General features: G+C 40.5%; 1 protein-coding gene across 1 annotated transcript in view; it reads right to left on the minus strand.

Moving 5' to 3' along the window:
• Positions 1 to 5,250, minus strand: part of LOC134216415 (putative beta-carotene-binding protein) — a 30,329-nt gene extending 25,079 nt beyond the window's left edge. Inside the window, exon 1 of the mRNA XM_062695305.1 lies at positions 5,028 to 5,250. Coding sequence (XP_062551289.1) covers positions 5,028 to 5,109 — 82 coding nt within the window. The 5' untranslated portion in view covers positions 5,110 to 5,250. The remainder of the gene's footprint in view (positions 1 to 5,027) is intronic.
• Between the last annotated feature and the right edge of the window lie 11,882 nt (positions 5,251 to 17,132).

Here is a 17,132-nt window from a genome sequence, read left to right on the forward strand (position 1 = left end):
GTGGGTACAATAAATAGTGAAAGTCTTCTGTGGCCTCCAATTCCAAAAGTTCATCCTAGAGCTTCAAGATTTTTTTTTTGTAACCATCCATTTTGGCAAGTTGTGGGTGCAATTAATAGTGAAATTCTCCTGTAACTTCCAAATGCTGCAATTTGAAGTTTTTGTAATCGTGTTTATATCTTGGGTCCAAATATACTCCAATGCGTAACTTTTGTTTTTTTAGGTTAAATTTAATATAGCAAATGTATAAAATGACTCAAAAACTGCAAGTCCGTCCATTGATCCAGTTTCAATTTTTTCTTTCAAACTGAGCAATAAACATATGATTTTTTTGAGTCAAAACAAATATTTCAGCACTGATGCCTATAGTAATGCAGGATTCGTACTGACAGTAAAAAACTGGAAAGGATATCTAGACTTATGGGCCAAACACAATTGGTACGTTTGCGTGCGTTTTGACAGTTTCTCTATGAGAAAACTGTCAAAACGTACGCAAACGTATCCATTGTGTTTGGCCCAATAGCCCAATGGCCCAAATAGCCTCCACGTTTTAACTAAAAAGGTGAAACGGACTGTTTTTCGGGAAATTTTACCTAGCAACAATTATAATTAATTGCATATTATTCGGCAACTCGGCCGTACGAAAACCATTTTTTTGTTAAATATCTTGGCTGTGCATATGCTATGCAACCTCCTACTCTCTAGATACATAAGAGGTGTAGGGGTTATCACGCCTATCTAGAGAGTAGGAGGTTGAGGGTTCGAGTCCCTCCAAGACACGTGGATTCTTTTTTGCAAATTTCATATCAATTTGTCCATTTCGAAACATATGCTGTGCATATGCACAGCCAAGATATTTAACAAAAAAAAACAATTATAAGTTGAAAATATCCTCCAGCAACTATTTTTAGTGAAACAGTTGTTCTTATGTATGGCGACAAATGGTATACCTTAATTTTCTTTGATTTTTCGTGATTTTTTCATGTGGTTAACTCTTAGGTTCATTAACGCTGAAGGTCTTAATCGACTAAAACCCAACCGTGTAAAAAAGAACTGGGTGTAATGTCTTTTGTCAGCCCTGACGTAAAATACTTGTTGAATCGGAGATCTTTGAAATGTAGATACGATGAATGTCGATCACCGGGATGATATTATGCAAACGTCATAGTTTTCCAATTCTTCGTGTAGGTATTATAGCAGAAATATGCGAGTTCTTGCAAATATTCCGCAGGACGATTATTTCTGCGGACGTTAATCACTCTATTCTATGGTTTGGGGTGATTTCAGTGCAAACGGCACTGATCGTTCATTTGGACATTTTGAAGGATAAAGCCAGCACCGTCCAATTGGGTCATAGATACAATTTTGAATTTGTCCAAAACAACATTACAAAACATTCTTCCCATCTAAAAAAGTAGATCCCGAGCAGCACACATGTGAAATAAGGCTTTCTGCAACCTATATGCAACTAAATTTGATCACATTCGAGTTGCAGCAACCAAATCGGCCCGAATTGTGCTGCTAGGGATGCTGACTAATGGCAAATCAAAGATCTCGCATCCTTTCCAATCCCTAAACCTCATTCCAATTGAAACCCATGGAATCCTTGCACAAAATGTTCGAAATCACACGATACAGAACTCAAACCATTGAATATCATGCAAAAGTGATGGTAGATCTTCACGGTAACAACCCAAGAACAGGCAGAATCAATAGGAAGACATCTTCAGAGCATAATTCCAAAGTAAATAATGGGCTTACGAATAATTATTTTGGCAATGTTGTGAAAAATATCATCCGGAATTGCAGAAAAACGATTTTGACTCAGTCAGCTTGCAAATGTTTGTTTTTATTTCATATGTCAAACGGCGTATTTGACATTTCAAACAACAAATTATGTTCTGTACAATACAACGGTCGAAGGGCAGGGTACGGAAATCATCGTGCTATCGTGATACCAGCGTGATTTTGGGTGACAGACATATGATTTTATGCTGTACAGTGATATTGGTAGCATATATGTTTTACAAGTATTACTAATGATAATAATAGTTATTTGGAATAAAATGAATTTGACGACAATTTTCTCGCGAACAAAGTTTAACTATCGAACTATCAAATCTAACCATGCTCCGGAGCAGGGTTGTTTTTAACCACAGAAAAATCACCGTCCAACTGTAACTAAAAGTAAAACAAATTTGTGGCACGTAAAATTGGGAGGTAACTGCTGATTGATCCCAAAGTTGGAGCCAAAGTATACAGGATACAATCAAGAAATATGTTCATTATGGGTCGGTCTCATTTGAAGAACTAAATTTAAAAGTGACAGTTCGAAAATTAAAAAATCATCCGGTCATAAGGATTGCGGGTGCTACCCAACAATTCCAATAACACATCATTGAAAAATTATTCGATATCTGCCAAAAGTAATCTTGCTCTGCGAGCAAGGTTATTCGATAATTATTGAAATATCACTTTTAAGTTTAATTTCAGTCTAATTCTCCAAATGAGACAAACCCTATGACGGGAAGTGAAACCATAAGCTATGAACAGGTTAGTAATTTGAATATTGAACTTTTGTTTGATGTTGTTCGTAGCAATCGAATGCTGGTGAGCAAGGGGTGAGAGAGGAGTGGCGGAGATCCGTTAGCGGACGAGTGTTATACTAACTGACTTCCAACTGTATCCTTAACATGTACCGTTAGACAATGGACAGGACATTCATGCAACACCCTATAGAACAATGGAGAATTTTCGTCTTCACGAAAAGCTTTCTCCTTACCACGGTGGGAATCGAACCCACAATCCACGGCACATGCACACTAGACCTCTTCATGTTTTCAAAAAGTATCCAAATTTCAACCAGTCAGCCCAGAATCACAATTCTTATGCTAAAATAAGCCTCCTGTCAAATTTTCAGCTAATTCGAATAAAAATTCGAGGTGGCTCAAGTCGATTTAGTGTTTTTGGGCTATTTTCAATTTAAAAAAAAAAATCTAACAAGAGATATAAACGCCGGAAACTATCGCAACAACCTCTATACGGAAGCTTTTGGTATGCTCTACAAGTCTTATAAACATTGCGGTTCGTTCCCGTCACGTTTTGACCATGTTAAAGTGGTTTTCAAACTTTAAAGTGCATAAAAACACTGTTTTCCCTAAAAGTCGTTGCTCTACCAAATTCTTGAATTTATGACAAAGAGTTGCTAATTTATTATATTATTATTCCTTTGTTTTCCCTGGACATTTGAGTAACATAATTTTTAGTGTCCGATTTAACGTTAAATTGTTAGAAATCAGAACATTTATCATAAATTTTCACGTTAGGATTTCTTCAAACAAGTTGTTTGAACAAAGAAGCTTTGATTTCACTTGTTACTACGATGCACTGAATGGTGGAAATATACAGACACTAGTTGACCCGGCAGACGTTGTCCTGCATAGTAGGCGAGAATGTGCATTCCGAGCTGCCCATGCAAAGTTCGCATAGGAATCACAATTTTAGTTATTCACGGTTTGCTCAACTTTACTCGTAATTTTCTCATTAGGAAATATCATATAAACCCGTCGGAAACTATAACGAATGTTTCTGCTGAAGAAATGAAAAAAATCCATCCAGCCGTTTTCGAGTTATGCGGATACGAACACAGACCATTTCATTTTTATATATAAGAAGATATGGTGAAATGAACCAAATTTGGAAGTCGTTTGTTGTAAGCATCAAATATCATATGATTTGATTTATATTTTGTTCGAACAACTTGTTTGAAGAAATCCTAACGTGCAAATTTATGATAAATGTTCAGCTTCTGATTTTTAAGAATTTAACGTTAAATCGAACATTGGCAATTATATTACTCAAATGTCCAGGGAAAACAGAGGAATAATAATATAATAAATTAGCAATGGTATGTCATAAATTCAAGAATTTTGTAGAGCAACGACTTTTAGGGAAAACAGTGTTTTTATGCATTTTAAATGCAATGCAGTCAAGACGTGAACGGAAAGAATCGCAATGTTCACAAGACTTGTAGAGCACACCAAAAGCTTCCGTATAGAGGTTGTTGCGATAGTTTCCGGCGTTTATATCTCTTGTTAGATTTTTTTCAAAATTGAAAATAGCCCAAAAACACTAAATCGACATGAGCCACCTCGAAATTTTATCCGAATTAGCTGAAAATTTGACAGGAGGCTTATTTTAGCATAAGAATTGTGATTCTTGGCTGTTCGGTTGAATTTTTGATACTTTTTGAAAACATGAAGAGGTCTAATACACACGAAGTCCACAAATACCCACTCAATTCGTTACGATTGAAGATTCAGCTTATTGCCATCGTTTCAACACGAGAGTTTTGTGAATTAATTAATTATACAGGAGAAATGATAGTTTTATTATTGTCGTGGACTTTTGTTGGACCAATTATGATCAAATTTGACCAGGACATTCTTTGATTATAAAAGAGCCACAATTTAGTTGTAAATTGTTTGATTTCAAACCCAGTTCCCTGACAATGTATGAACGCAACCTTTGAAAGCCGTCATTTCCCTTAAGAGGACCTTCCAATGATCGACGCTTTGTCCTTTTGACCTTTTGTCCGCTATACGAATAATGTAGCCCTCTGACTGTGGACTCACAGTTTTCCTTGTAAGGAACACAGAACAAAAAAGTCACTGAAAAATGTGTTGTTATTAACACATTCAGTTTTAAACCATCTTTGTAATAATATACGTAGATACACAATGTAGCAGATATTTAAAATGCTATATCATGATACATTTAGTATTTCACAGTTCCTATGACAGTCTATCAAACGTAATCCACGAACCGAATGAATCAAATAAACTTTCCACCAGATGCGTTATGACTTTCAGTATTTTGTTTCCGCTAATTATAACCGAAACCACTAATCGAGTACTTGAAAGATGTGAATTACGAAATGGAACGAGTATGATCGGTTCACTGATTACTTCTGTGTTCATGACACTTGACACTAATAATTAACAAAACACAATAATTGAATCGCTTACGTAGTTCTACTTCTGGATCATCCTGGAACTCAACCGCACTGGATAGCACACACAATGCGCACAAAAGTAGCAGCACCTTCATCCTACTAAAATCACTAAATCTACGTTCGCACCGGAAATTAACAGTTTTCAGCTGGTGAAACTCACAATCTGGTCTGGAAGTGGCCGCACGAGAGCCCTTCTATTTATATTGATCTAGGCACTTAATAAGTGTAGGCTTCTTACAGTATGATACTATTGCACACCGGCGTGCATTCGAAGTTACTTGCCTTGAAATGAAATTTACTTGTAGTTATATCCACGAATAGAACAAGTGCTTAGGTGGGGACGAGATATGCTGTTATAACTATGTTCACCGGTTCGTATGTGAACCGGCGCTCGCACCACGAAACTGACTAAAAAACTTTTTTTATTACGTCCAAAAATACTTGTACATGATATGATAATATTCAGAACTCTCGGTTATTCAACAAATAACTACTCCGACTCAAAATATTTAACTTATCTGCACACCATAGCTCGATCAACTTGGTTAGCATATGATGCGAAGAGAAATAATATGTCCTAAGACTTACTAAGGCTTTAACCTAGTTTTGCTGGTATAGCGATGCCGGTGACCACGGCAGAGTTTGAGCTTCGACCGGTCTACGAACTTTTCGTGGTGGAAGTGTGGAACTAACATGAACATGAAGCATCTTTCTGCTGGCTCAACAATATGCCTACATATGAGGTATGCAAAATTAATTTCAAAGTTCATTGTCCGTCCAATTGGTGCAACCATACCACTTACATAGCTCAGTATACTCAATGACTGTTTTCATAGCAGATGCATTAAGAGGAGGATGGTTGGAAAGTTTTATGATATCTTTAATTCTTTAGCCTGGAAGATAAGCCAATCGATGCTCAGTGTCGTCCATAAACGACACCTTGGAATCCAATAAATCGATCCTAAACGGTTCTTAATTTTAGAAAAGTATAGTAAAAAGACAGAATCACCGTCTTCGATCAGAGGTCGCACAGACTGAACACTTAATATCTAGCATGAGACAACGGACAATGACATTTACACAACACCCAGTGGACCAGTGGAGAACTTTTATGCTTTACGAAATGTTTTCTCCTTACCGGAGCGGGAATCGAACCAACACTCTACAGCACATGCGTTTAGACGATTGACGTCGCTAAACACACGGCCACGGAGCCCACGTACCTACTTTCGAAGTATATATATATGGTAGCAGCGCAGTGGTTGCCCGGGTTGGATTCCCGAGCTTACGCCGAAATCAAGAGGTTGTCAATGAGAAAAAGAACAATTGTTTCAGCGAATTAAAACAAACTGGTAAAAAGTCTAAAGGGTCATGCTAATTGAACATGAGTAATGAGAATATTTGACCGCCCACTGTTGCTACTCCGGTATTGCCAGATCAGCTGTAATTACACAGAAAACCAACAGATGATGTTTGGGACTAACATCATCCTCCAAGCGTAAAAACGAACAGTGGGTAATGTCTGTGACATAACCGCTAAGTGGACGTAGGACTTGACTTGACCATGCCTTTAAGATACATAATATGTCCCAATTTTCCACATCAACTATTTTGGATAAATAATCGGCGTTGCATACCAGACGAGCTCGGTGGTCTAGTGCCCACCGCTTCTGCCTTATAAGCAGGAGGTCGTGGGTTCAATTCCAGGCTCGTCCCTTTCTAGCTATTCCAAAAAAAACCTCCCGTGGCACCTATGAGAGGTCGTAGAGTTCTCTGCATCTTTCTTAAGTAGGTGTCCGACTAACCATCCTTCCCCTTCCCCAGCATTCGCAAGGACGTGGCCAGGACAGATCTGGACTATTGGAGAGAGTGCATTGCTTCCATCTAAGAGATAGTGATTAGTCCCAAATCAATATATGTGGTAACGGATGAAAGTGATGCTACTCTCACACAATAGTCCAGGCTTGTACCACCTACGAATTTGTGCGAATTGCTCAATGCTAATGCTAATGCTAATAATCGGCGTTGCATACCATTCCTTGGCAAAATCTTCTCAACACAGAAATCAAATCTACCTCGAACAAGAATCATCAAAAAAAAATTCAGGAAGTATCTGTCCGGTCACGGAATATTAGCCTCGACAGTGGCAACCTTCCCACTGAAGGACTGCCTGAAATAAGCCACAAGTTGGCTCAGCAGGGGATGTAGACTGTATCTCAGCCCCTCCACTGAAGGGCCTCCTAATGCGTGCGATAGCGACTGAAGAACATTATTTTTAACTCTTAGAGCCTTGAAAAAGGCTGTTTGTTTCGGCTAAGTGCAAAACGTAAGAAAACGATCTTTTCAAATAACCGCGAATTTCTAGCACTTTTCTTTTATACCTACTTAATTTTGAATCTTCTCTGCTTCCCAATTGGCTATCTCTTGGCCAATCAGCTAGTGTCTGGTATCCCGCTTCTTTGTCAGCCAAAGCGTCATCATCATCAACGCGTTCGAGAAGGGCTTCTTCTTTTTTACGCTTGTTGCTCGCTGCTGGCGTCTATTTCCTAACGGGACTTTTCGCTTGATACAGGCCAATAAGCCGGGCAATCGAGCTTAGAATTGCAGTTCAGGTGGGAAGTACGTGTTCTTTTCTGAGACAACATTGTTAGTAGTAGAAGGAAGGAAACATCCGGAAACAATGTTTATCTACATTTTTTTTTATCAATGCCAAAAAATCCAACATTTGATGAAAAATCGATTGATAGTTTATTAATGTTTGAGCTGTTATCGGTGTTTTTTTATCCAAATAAGATTATGTGAGAGATTTGGACATCTTATGAATCTTTAAAGGCATGGTCAAGCGAAGTCCTTCGTCTACTTCGCGGTTAAATCAGAAAAATTATCCACTGTTAGTTTTGACGCTATATATGAAAATCACGCATATAATTTTATCTCTAGAATATTGGATTTGGCACCCAAGCACAATTTCTATCCCGAAGGGTATTGAAAGCATTGATATTGATATCTATTATTAGCTCTCTGAAGAACCGTTTTTTTTGACATGCATGCCGCATTATGTGGCTTTTCTTCAGCCTGTCTCGGCTCATCACCGATGCCGGCCGGTCTCGGCTCGACTCTGCTGCTGCCGGTATCTGCTCAGCATTGCTGCTTTGTCGGGTCTGTAGGGTGGACTGCTGCTGTACTGGCTAGATTTCGGCTGATGATGGTGGCTTCGATGGTGTCGAGCCGAAAAAGCGGTCGGTGCAGACTTCATTCCCTGCTAAAAGGTGTGAGTGCTGTTCAATCGATGATGCGGTTGCTTCGCTTGTCCCGGTCAGAATGAAAGGAAAAAATCACGTTGCGCAATTTTATGGCTTCTCGGCAGACCCAGCGGCTGCTCATTCACTGGTGTCTGCACCAATCAGAACGTGCTAATGGAATGATGCAAGAATTATGCGGTACCCATATTTATAGGTTCCCTTGATCTCAATGCTTTTCATTACTGTAATAATGTTTGGGCTGTTATCGCCGATTTTTGTTCCCCAATTAGATTATGATGTCAAGTGAAGTCCTTTGTCAACTTCGCGGTTATGTCACAGACATTATCCACAGTTCATTTTTTTATTGAAATATTTAGACTCAATAGTCTTAATTTTCGGAATTCTAATGGAGAAATCTTCAAATAAGAAACACATTTTCGTTTGTAGTAAGTGAGGAAAACTAAATTTTGTCAACCGTCTAAGACAAGTTTAGTACTCTCCATTTAATTCCACTACGTTTTGTTATCTTTGCAGATACGTATTTCGACCACAACTGTGGGGTCGTCTTCAGTGTCTCGTACTTGACTCGACTCCACTAAAAGCGTTTAAAATATGTTTTCTAAATTTTGTCACAATTCCTCGCCAAGAACGCGAATAAATGAAGTTGTCACGCTAGCTAATTAAATTTTTAAAACGATTCTACTGCGAAAAACTCTTTAGTAGATCTTGAAAACTTGAGATCTTAGAAAACTTGATCAATGAATCGTCCACTTTGAACGTACACACTAGAAGTTAACTTTCTGAAAGCAGTGTGGCGAAAGGCATCTAAGGTTCGATTTCTCAAATTTAAGCACCTTATATATTAAGCACCAAAATATTTGGTAGGCGTACTAGCGAACACCATCCATCATAACCGGTACCATATAGTTTTTCATGAAAAGTTCCTAATTTTGAGAAAACCCGCGTTAGATGTTATTCGCCATATCAATTTCTGGAGGTTAACTCATGCCGGCTATTTGCGTATATACGATAGCGCCTGGCTGTGGAAGTGGCGGGTAGAAAATCAGCCACTGTCTATAATTCATCTTGATCAGTGTTGTCATTGACAGTCTATCGTCACACTGCCGAGCCGCGCTTACTGTCCGGTAGGCTTCTCCTTTGTGCGGTGGCCTCGACAATGCCGGGCCGAAAATGCCGATGATGCTGACGATTCTGCCTTGCTCTTGAGAAAGCTTAAGTTTGCGATTGTGTGGCTGAGACGATGGAGCAACACTTCAAAAGTTCTGGCGATGCTGTGGTTGCTTTGCCTGTTCTTGTCGGATCTCAGGGTCAGATTGAGAGGAAAAAAATCGTGCTGCGCTTTTTTATACCTTCCTAACCTAGCGAGAGCTCATTCGCTGACGTCTGCACCAATCAGAGCGTGGCAATGGAATGATGCAAGAATGATGCGGTACTCATATTTATAGGTTCTCGTGAATTCAATATTTTGCTTTGAAAACAGTTTTGGGCCTATTGAAACAAGTTTTCGGATATTATCAAGCATGAATATGAAAGGCATACTTGAAAGCTGTTGATTGAGTGGTTAACTGCAGAAAATTGTTCAACAGGGCAAAAGCTATTTACGCTTGAAATCTTTCAACACAGCGTAACGCGGTCGATTTAAAAAAAATTGAAATGACACCCGGTATAGTAAAGAGAGACGTAAGTCCTACGTCAAAACTGGTGACCCATAATTAAGCAATACCAGCGCCGGCCAATCCAAATAATCAATTAAGGAATGGGAGTGCTGGCGTGATACTCGCTTCGATGCAAGCCGATGAGTCATCTGGACTTCCACGAGAAATCACAGGGATGTGGGATATAAAAAATTAAGAAAATAAAAAATTAAGAACATTTCCATAAAAAAGTACAAAAGCAATAAAATTGATAAAATTTCCCATGAACGCTTTTAAAGAAGGGATAATCTATGAAAAAGTGCTCAGTTTTATTGCCTTTTAATTTTTCTTTATGGAAATTTTCATATTTTTTATTTCTCTTTTCGTGAAAAGTTTTTAACAACTGGTACTTAGACCACGTCCTTACAATCACGAAAGGAAGGGAAGTAATGTTAGCTCAACATCTATCCATACTACCTTCACAGATGTCTCGGAATGGAAAGTTTGTGTGAGTGGGTAAAATAAATAATAGGAAGCTCCTTTCGGCAATATGGAGCGTTTGCCAATAATAGTGTATGCTGGAAAAATATTAAAAAATATTCATTAATATACTTACGTACCGTCCAAAGTAGAACAAAGTAACTCGGATCTTTCAAATGTTTCGCGTCATATACAAAACACGTTCAATCGCACACTTATCCATTCGGAATTTGACCCAATGATGCACCGAAATTACTCTGGGACATGGACTGAACTGGACGACCAAATCAGAAAATAATCTTGTAGGGGAAGGAAGGACAATATGCCCTAGCTAAACATAGACTGCTTTTATGCCTTAGCTATAACGATTTCCATGGAACAGTTTAACAATATAGCTAGCTGATGCCATATAAAATGAGGCAGAACGCCTTTTAGCAAGCAGCTCTTAGGGAACAACGTACCACGCGTCGGCACATCAGCATTCTGGTATGGACAGTGCGTGGAGACGCGAGTACATTGTAGAATAGTTCCACTAGGGCGTTTTGCCTCGTAGAAATGTTAGATGTTTCATCAAAATGTGGAAAATTTCAGTTTTTCCTACATTCATATCAATTATTTTGACACTTTTTTCGCCTAATCTACATAATTTCACGTCTAGTTTCATAAAGGCTATCTCAAACATGGCAAATATAAGTGAATACACGAAAGTCGTTTTGCCCCGTTTTTGAGACCTCTTCCCCTATTCGCGTTGCTCATGTCTTACATTTGTAGTTTTCGAGCTCTAAAATTAACTCCGAAAATTATTTGGTAACAAAGAAGGAAGGAATTTGTCGCTTTAACGGCGTTGAAGTTATTTGTGTTTGCATCAGAGTTTGCAGAAATCCCTCTCAATAGATAACGAACAACGATAAAAGAGAGGCAAAAACCTCTTCGAATCTTAAAAAGCCATGAAAATAAAACAATTGCACTTGTATACAAGTTGGAAAAAAACTGATTCAGATAGGCGGCCCCACCGTGAGGGTTTGATAAAACGCGTTGTTCTCGTTCATTTCACGTTGGGGATCATATTTTTTTCGCACAGCTGTGTAAAACAAGTGTGTATGCATCATCAGAACTGGTGCCCCCGCAATTGAGGCTTATTAAAAGAAATTTATCATGGGTTGTAGCCCACCGAATCAGTTCATTATCGTAACAGCTACCGAAAAACGTCTCTCACGGTATGCTACCTATCGAGAGTGTATACAGACATGATAAGTGAGAGATTTTCTCATTCTCCTTTGGATTCAAACCCTGGTTTGCATGATTGCATGTTAATAGGAGTATAAATACTAAGATATTACGACTGCGATATCTGTATGTCTCCATGATTGTTTTTCAGCCAAAAATGAGTTCAGAGGAAATGGTAAGTAGAGACATTGAAAGATGTTACAGCATATAAGGGGTCTTTCATAAAACTTAAGGCTGCAGGGGGAGGGAGGGGGTCAGACCGAGCGTTACGATCCATTCAGAAAAAATAAAACTTTCATACAGACAGGGCTACGCGGGGGAAGGGTGGGGGTCCAAAATCTTTAAATTTTGCGTTACGTGAATTGTGAAAGAGCCCTTCGCATATCAGCATATGGAGACGCATGGTACAAATGCCCAAATGATTCATCTTGTGACCAGTTTTTTATGCAAATTTCATCACATCCCTTTAATTAAATAAATGTACACGTTTGCAAGCATTTGTATGACAACTTTTATTAAGGGAAATCTGAACCTAATTACCTGTTGCGATGTACTTGTTTCTGGTTAACATGTCGAATACTGCGATCAAGAGATCATGAGAATCATGATGTCAAACAGCAAGTTCCGGGGCGCTTTCTAATCGATTCTCACAATTCATTCGCAGTTGTCTTATCCACCTCACCTAGTTTCCTGAAGTTTGGTAGCCTATTTGTCTAGAGATGATCATTTTTTTTTGTAAGATTACTTGGTTTACAGATGCTGTCATACAGAATGTAGAAAATATCGATTCTACTTCAGTGTGAGTAAAATTTACAGATTCAGAAGTAAATTGAAATAAACCCAGCATACAAGGCCTAAGAGCCCTTGCATATTATATGCAGTTCAAATTAGTTTAATGCAGATGTTTTAGTTTTCTTTCTAATTGTTCTAAAGCTCAGATCGAGGGACTTGCATGTACCTGCTGGGTTGATTTCGGATTGATACCTGGGATGATTGACTTGGTAAGTCCAGTATAATATGCAAGGGTTCTAGGGACCTGTATGGACGGACATGCTGGGTTTATTCTTCTTCTTCTTCTTCTTCTTATTGGCATTACATCCCCTACTGGAAGATTGCCGCCTAGCAGCTTATTGTTCATAAAGTTGTTCTACAGTTGTTACCAGCGAGGATTCTAAGCCGAGTTACCATTTTTGCATTCATATATCATGAGGCTAACACGATACTTTTATGCCCAGGGAAGTGAATTTCCAGCCAGGAAATGTCTTACACCGGACCAGAAATCGAACCCAGTTACCTTCAGCATGGTCTTGCTTTGTAGCCGCGCATTTTACGGAATTGCTAAGGAAGGCCTGTTTAATACCGTTATATTTCTGGGTTTACAAAAAAACATCCCAAGAAACATAAACTACCAAACTACAGAAAACTGGATGAGGTGGATTAGTCAACCGCGAAACAATTGTAAGAATCGCTTAGAAGAGGCCCGGGAACTCGCTGTTTGAAAACATGATTCTCATGATTTCTTGATCGTAGTATTCGTCGTGTTAACCAGAAGCACGTACTACCCAACATGTAATTGAATTATTTTTTCCAGAAACTGCTTTTACACGATTCCGAGAAAAAAACAAAAAACTGTTTTTGAACAAATTGGTACCTTCTTAAATCTTCTTCTTTGAACAGTTCAAAAACTGTAAGCAATTCTTCATAATTGCTCTTCAAAGTGCTTGTACACATGTAGTCTCAAAAAAGCGGGAAAAAAAATTCATACACTACCAAACAATTTTTTTTCGATTTTTATTACAGTCTAGGATGTTTTCGGGTTGGAAATATTCTCGACCACCTGGGCATAGTGTATCCATTGTATTTGCCACACAAGAAACATACTCATGCAATGGCGGACATAGAAAAGCTTTTAATTAATACCTGAGTTAGTTAGTTTAGTTATGAATCCTGTACACCTCCGGTGGTGCAAAGGGCAGACTTGAAAGATCTCCATCCTGAGCGCTGCCCAGCTATCGCTTTAACCTGTTTCCAGGTTTGATTTCGGTCGACTTCTTTTATTTCTTTATTGAGGCTTCGCCGTCAAAAGCCTCTGGGTCTGCCTCTGCTGCGATGTTCCGCTGGGTTCCAGTCTAATGCTTGTTTACAGATTTCATTTCCGCCCCTACGTAGAGTGTGGCCGACCCAGCCCCATTTTCGATCCCGAATTCCTGTTACTATCGGCCTCTGGTGACAACGACGATGAAGCTCGTTGTTTGAGATCCAGTTGTGAGGCCACCATGCCAAGATTATATACCGCAGGCATCTGTTGATGAACACCTGCAGCCGTTGAGTGTTCTCCACTGATACACACCATGTTTCGCTAGCGTATAACAGCACAGATTTCACGTTAGAGTTGAAAATTCGTATTTTGGTGCATTCACTTATCTGCCTGTTTTTCCAGATATTTCTTAAACTCGCAAAGGCCCTTGCTTTCTTGATTCGTGCGCCTATGTCGATCTTGGTACAGCCGTCTGACGCAATTTGGCTACCAAGATATTGGAAGCTTTCAACATTCTCCACTGGTTGCCCGGCTACTGTGAAACTGAAAGGAGTCACCGTGTTTACATCCAACGATTTGGTTTTGCCGACGTTGATGACTAAACCTGCCGATGAGGAGCGCTCGGCAAGGTCGTAGAGCTTACTCTGCATAGCAGAGCGCCGTTGCGCGAGGAGTACAACGTCATCAGCCAATTCGAAGTCGTTTAGGTGCTCCATGGTTATAGGCTGCCATAACAGCGAGTGGTTTGGTTCACGGTTAATCGCATCTACCAGAATCTCGTCGATTACGATGAGGAACAGTAACGGTGATAGAATACATCCTTGCCTCACACCAGCTACGACCCGGATAGGGTCGGACAAGACCCCATGTGCAGCACGCTACACAAGAAGGCCTCGTACTGTGCCTCGATGAGGCCGATGATTTTCTCAGGAACCCCCTTGCGTCTCAGGGCGCCCTACATATTCTCGTGATTGAGACGGTCAAAAGCTTTTTCGTAGTCAATGAATACCAAGTAAAGGAACTCTTGGAATTCGTTGACCTGCTCCAGAATGATATGGAGCGTGACAATATGGTCCACACAGGATCTTCCGGCACGGGATCCTGCCTGCTGCCGCCGGAGAGTCGCATCGATATTCTCCTGAATCCGAGCTAGGATAATTTTGCATAGAGCTTTGAGAACGGTACACAACAACATAATGCCTCGTCAGATATCGCATACAGTCAGGTCACCCTTTTTGGGCACCTTCACTAAGATACCTTGCATCCAGTCGTCCGGGAAAGTTGCGGTGTCCCAGATATTATGAAATAAACGATGCAGTATGCGATGCGATCGACCCCTGGGGCTTTATTCGATTTCATGCTTTGGATGGCTGTTTGAATATCTAGCAGTGATGGAGCTTCGGTATTGACGCGTGTTATACGTCGGATCCTAGGCAGATCATGCCGAGGTGGTGATGGCCTGGCTGGCACTTGAAGAAGTTGTTCGAAATGCTCGAACCATCGTTTCAGCTGGTCAGTTGGGTCGGTCAATAAGTGATCATTCGCGTCTTTCACAGGCATCGTTGCATTCATCTTCGCCCCGCTTAAGCGTCGTGAGATATCGTAGAGGAGGCGAATGTCCCCGGTTGCGGCGGCTCTCTCTCCTTCGTCGGCCAGAGAGTCTGCCCATGCTCGCTTGTCATGTCGACATGAGCGTTTTACTTCCTTCTCAAGAGTCGCGTATCGTTGACGGGCTAAGATTGTGGCTCCTCTGCTCCTCTCCTCGATCGTTCTATCGCGGCTTTGGCTTCTCCTCGCTCCTCTATCTTCCTCCATGTCTCATCGGTGATCCATTGTTTTCTCTGGGTGCGCAGTTCGCCCAGATTGTTCTCGCTGGTGGCGATGAAGGCATTCTTGATGGCGGTCCATTGGTCTTCCACGCTGCCACCTTCCGGAATATCTGCAGCACGCGTCTCCAGTTCTTCAACGAAGGACCTTTTCACCGTGGCATCTTTCAGTCAGCGTGTGTTGAGTCGTCGTCCAACTCTTTCCTCCTGCCGACGAATCCGCGTAATGTGCTTGCGTATTTCGCCGATGAGGAGGTGACGATCATACGCAATATTGGTACTACGTTTATTCCGTACATCAAGAAGGCTCCGTTTCCATTTTTGGCAGATGCAGATGTGGTCAATTTAATTTTCTGTAAAGCCGTCACGGGAGACCCACGTAACCGATCCCCCGATCACCATGTCGTTATTTCCACAAAATTCTGCGAACAGCTCTCCGTTTCGCTCATTTCTCCGAGACCATGGCGTCCCATAATGCGCTCATGGTTCGAATTGTCAGATCCGATCTTCGCATTCAAGTCGCCCAAACAGATCTTGATATCACCCTTCGGAATTCTATCGACGACGGCATTGAGTTCGCTGCAGAAGTTTTCTTTGTCTTGCAGATCGGCAGCATCGGTTGGCGCATAACATTGGATTCAAGGATGTTTTCGATCATTTAGTAATCTGCGTTCGATCATTTAGTAGTTTGTCAATAACTCATTCCAGAGGATAAATTTCAAAATGTGTTGTATGGAGGACTTTTAGTGCGAAGGTTTTTCTACAACTCTCCTTAACTGGTCGATGTTCGAATTCCACTGCTAACGGTGCTAGTTGCTATACTTATACTAAATGATAACAAAATATGCAATCACTTAGTCTAAGTTACTGCAACTAGCGCTATAGCTCCGTTATTAGTGAAATTCAAACAACTAACTGTTAGGCAAAGTTGTGGATAAGCCTTTGCACTAGGAGTCCATCATACAACACATTTTAAAATGTAGCCTCTGGAAGGAGTTATTGAAAAACTACTAAATGATCGAAGGCAGATTACTAAATGATCGATAACATCCTTGATTGGATTATAATAAGGTTTCGGACCCGTGTTCTAAATCTGGCAACGATTATCCTTTAACTTATAGGTTCCCACTTCATAAGCGCAAAGTGTGCCTGAGCGCTTAGTAGGAAGCCAACTCCGCGATGCCGGGGAGCGTGTTCACCTCGTAAACCAGAGTATAGCAGAACTTGTCCCGATGGCGTTCTGTGTTCTACAAAGTTTGGCCAACGGACTTCACTCAGTCCCAGGATCTCAAGCTTCATGCGACGTGCCTCATTGGCAAGTTGTGCCAATTTACCCTGCTGGGATAGGGTTAAAACGTTCCATATTCCTATTCGTGTCCGTTGTTTCGCGCTAAGAGTCGTAAAATCATTCCGTATTCTTTCATTATCGGATTCTCGAACAAATTGATGTTTCGGGAACAGTAGGATATTGGCCCAAGGTATAGCTTCCGGGGAATAGCATTTCATACTCAGCCGCTGGATGCCAGAACAGACGCTGTTGGAGCCGCACCTCCTTGGTGAACAGACGCTCGACCAGTCGGGTCAAATTTGATTAAAGTCTCACCCAACACCAGGACTAGGGTAGGCTAGTGCGCTTTGAGCGGCACACGG

This window comes from Armigeres subalbatus, chromosome 2 (assembly GCF_024139115.2).
Source record: "Armigeres subalbatus isolate Guangzhou_Male chromosome 2, GZ_Asu_2, whole genome shotgun sequence".
NCBI classification, from domain to species: Eukaryota; Metazoa; Arthropoda; class Insecta; order Diptera; family Culicidae; genus Armigeres; species Armigeres subalbatus.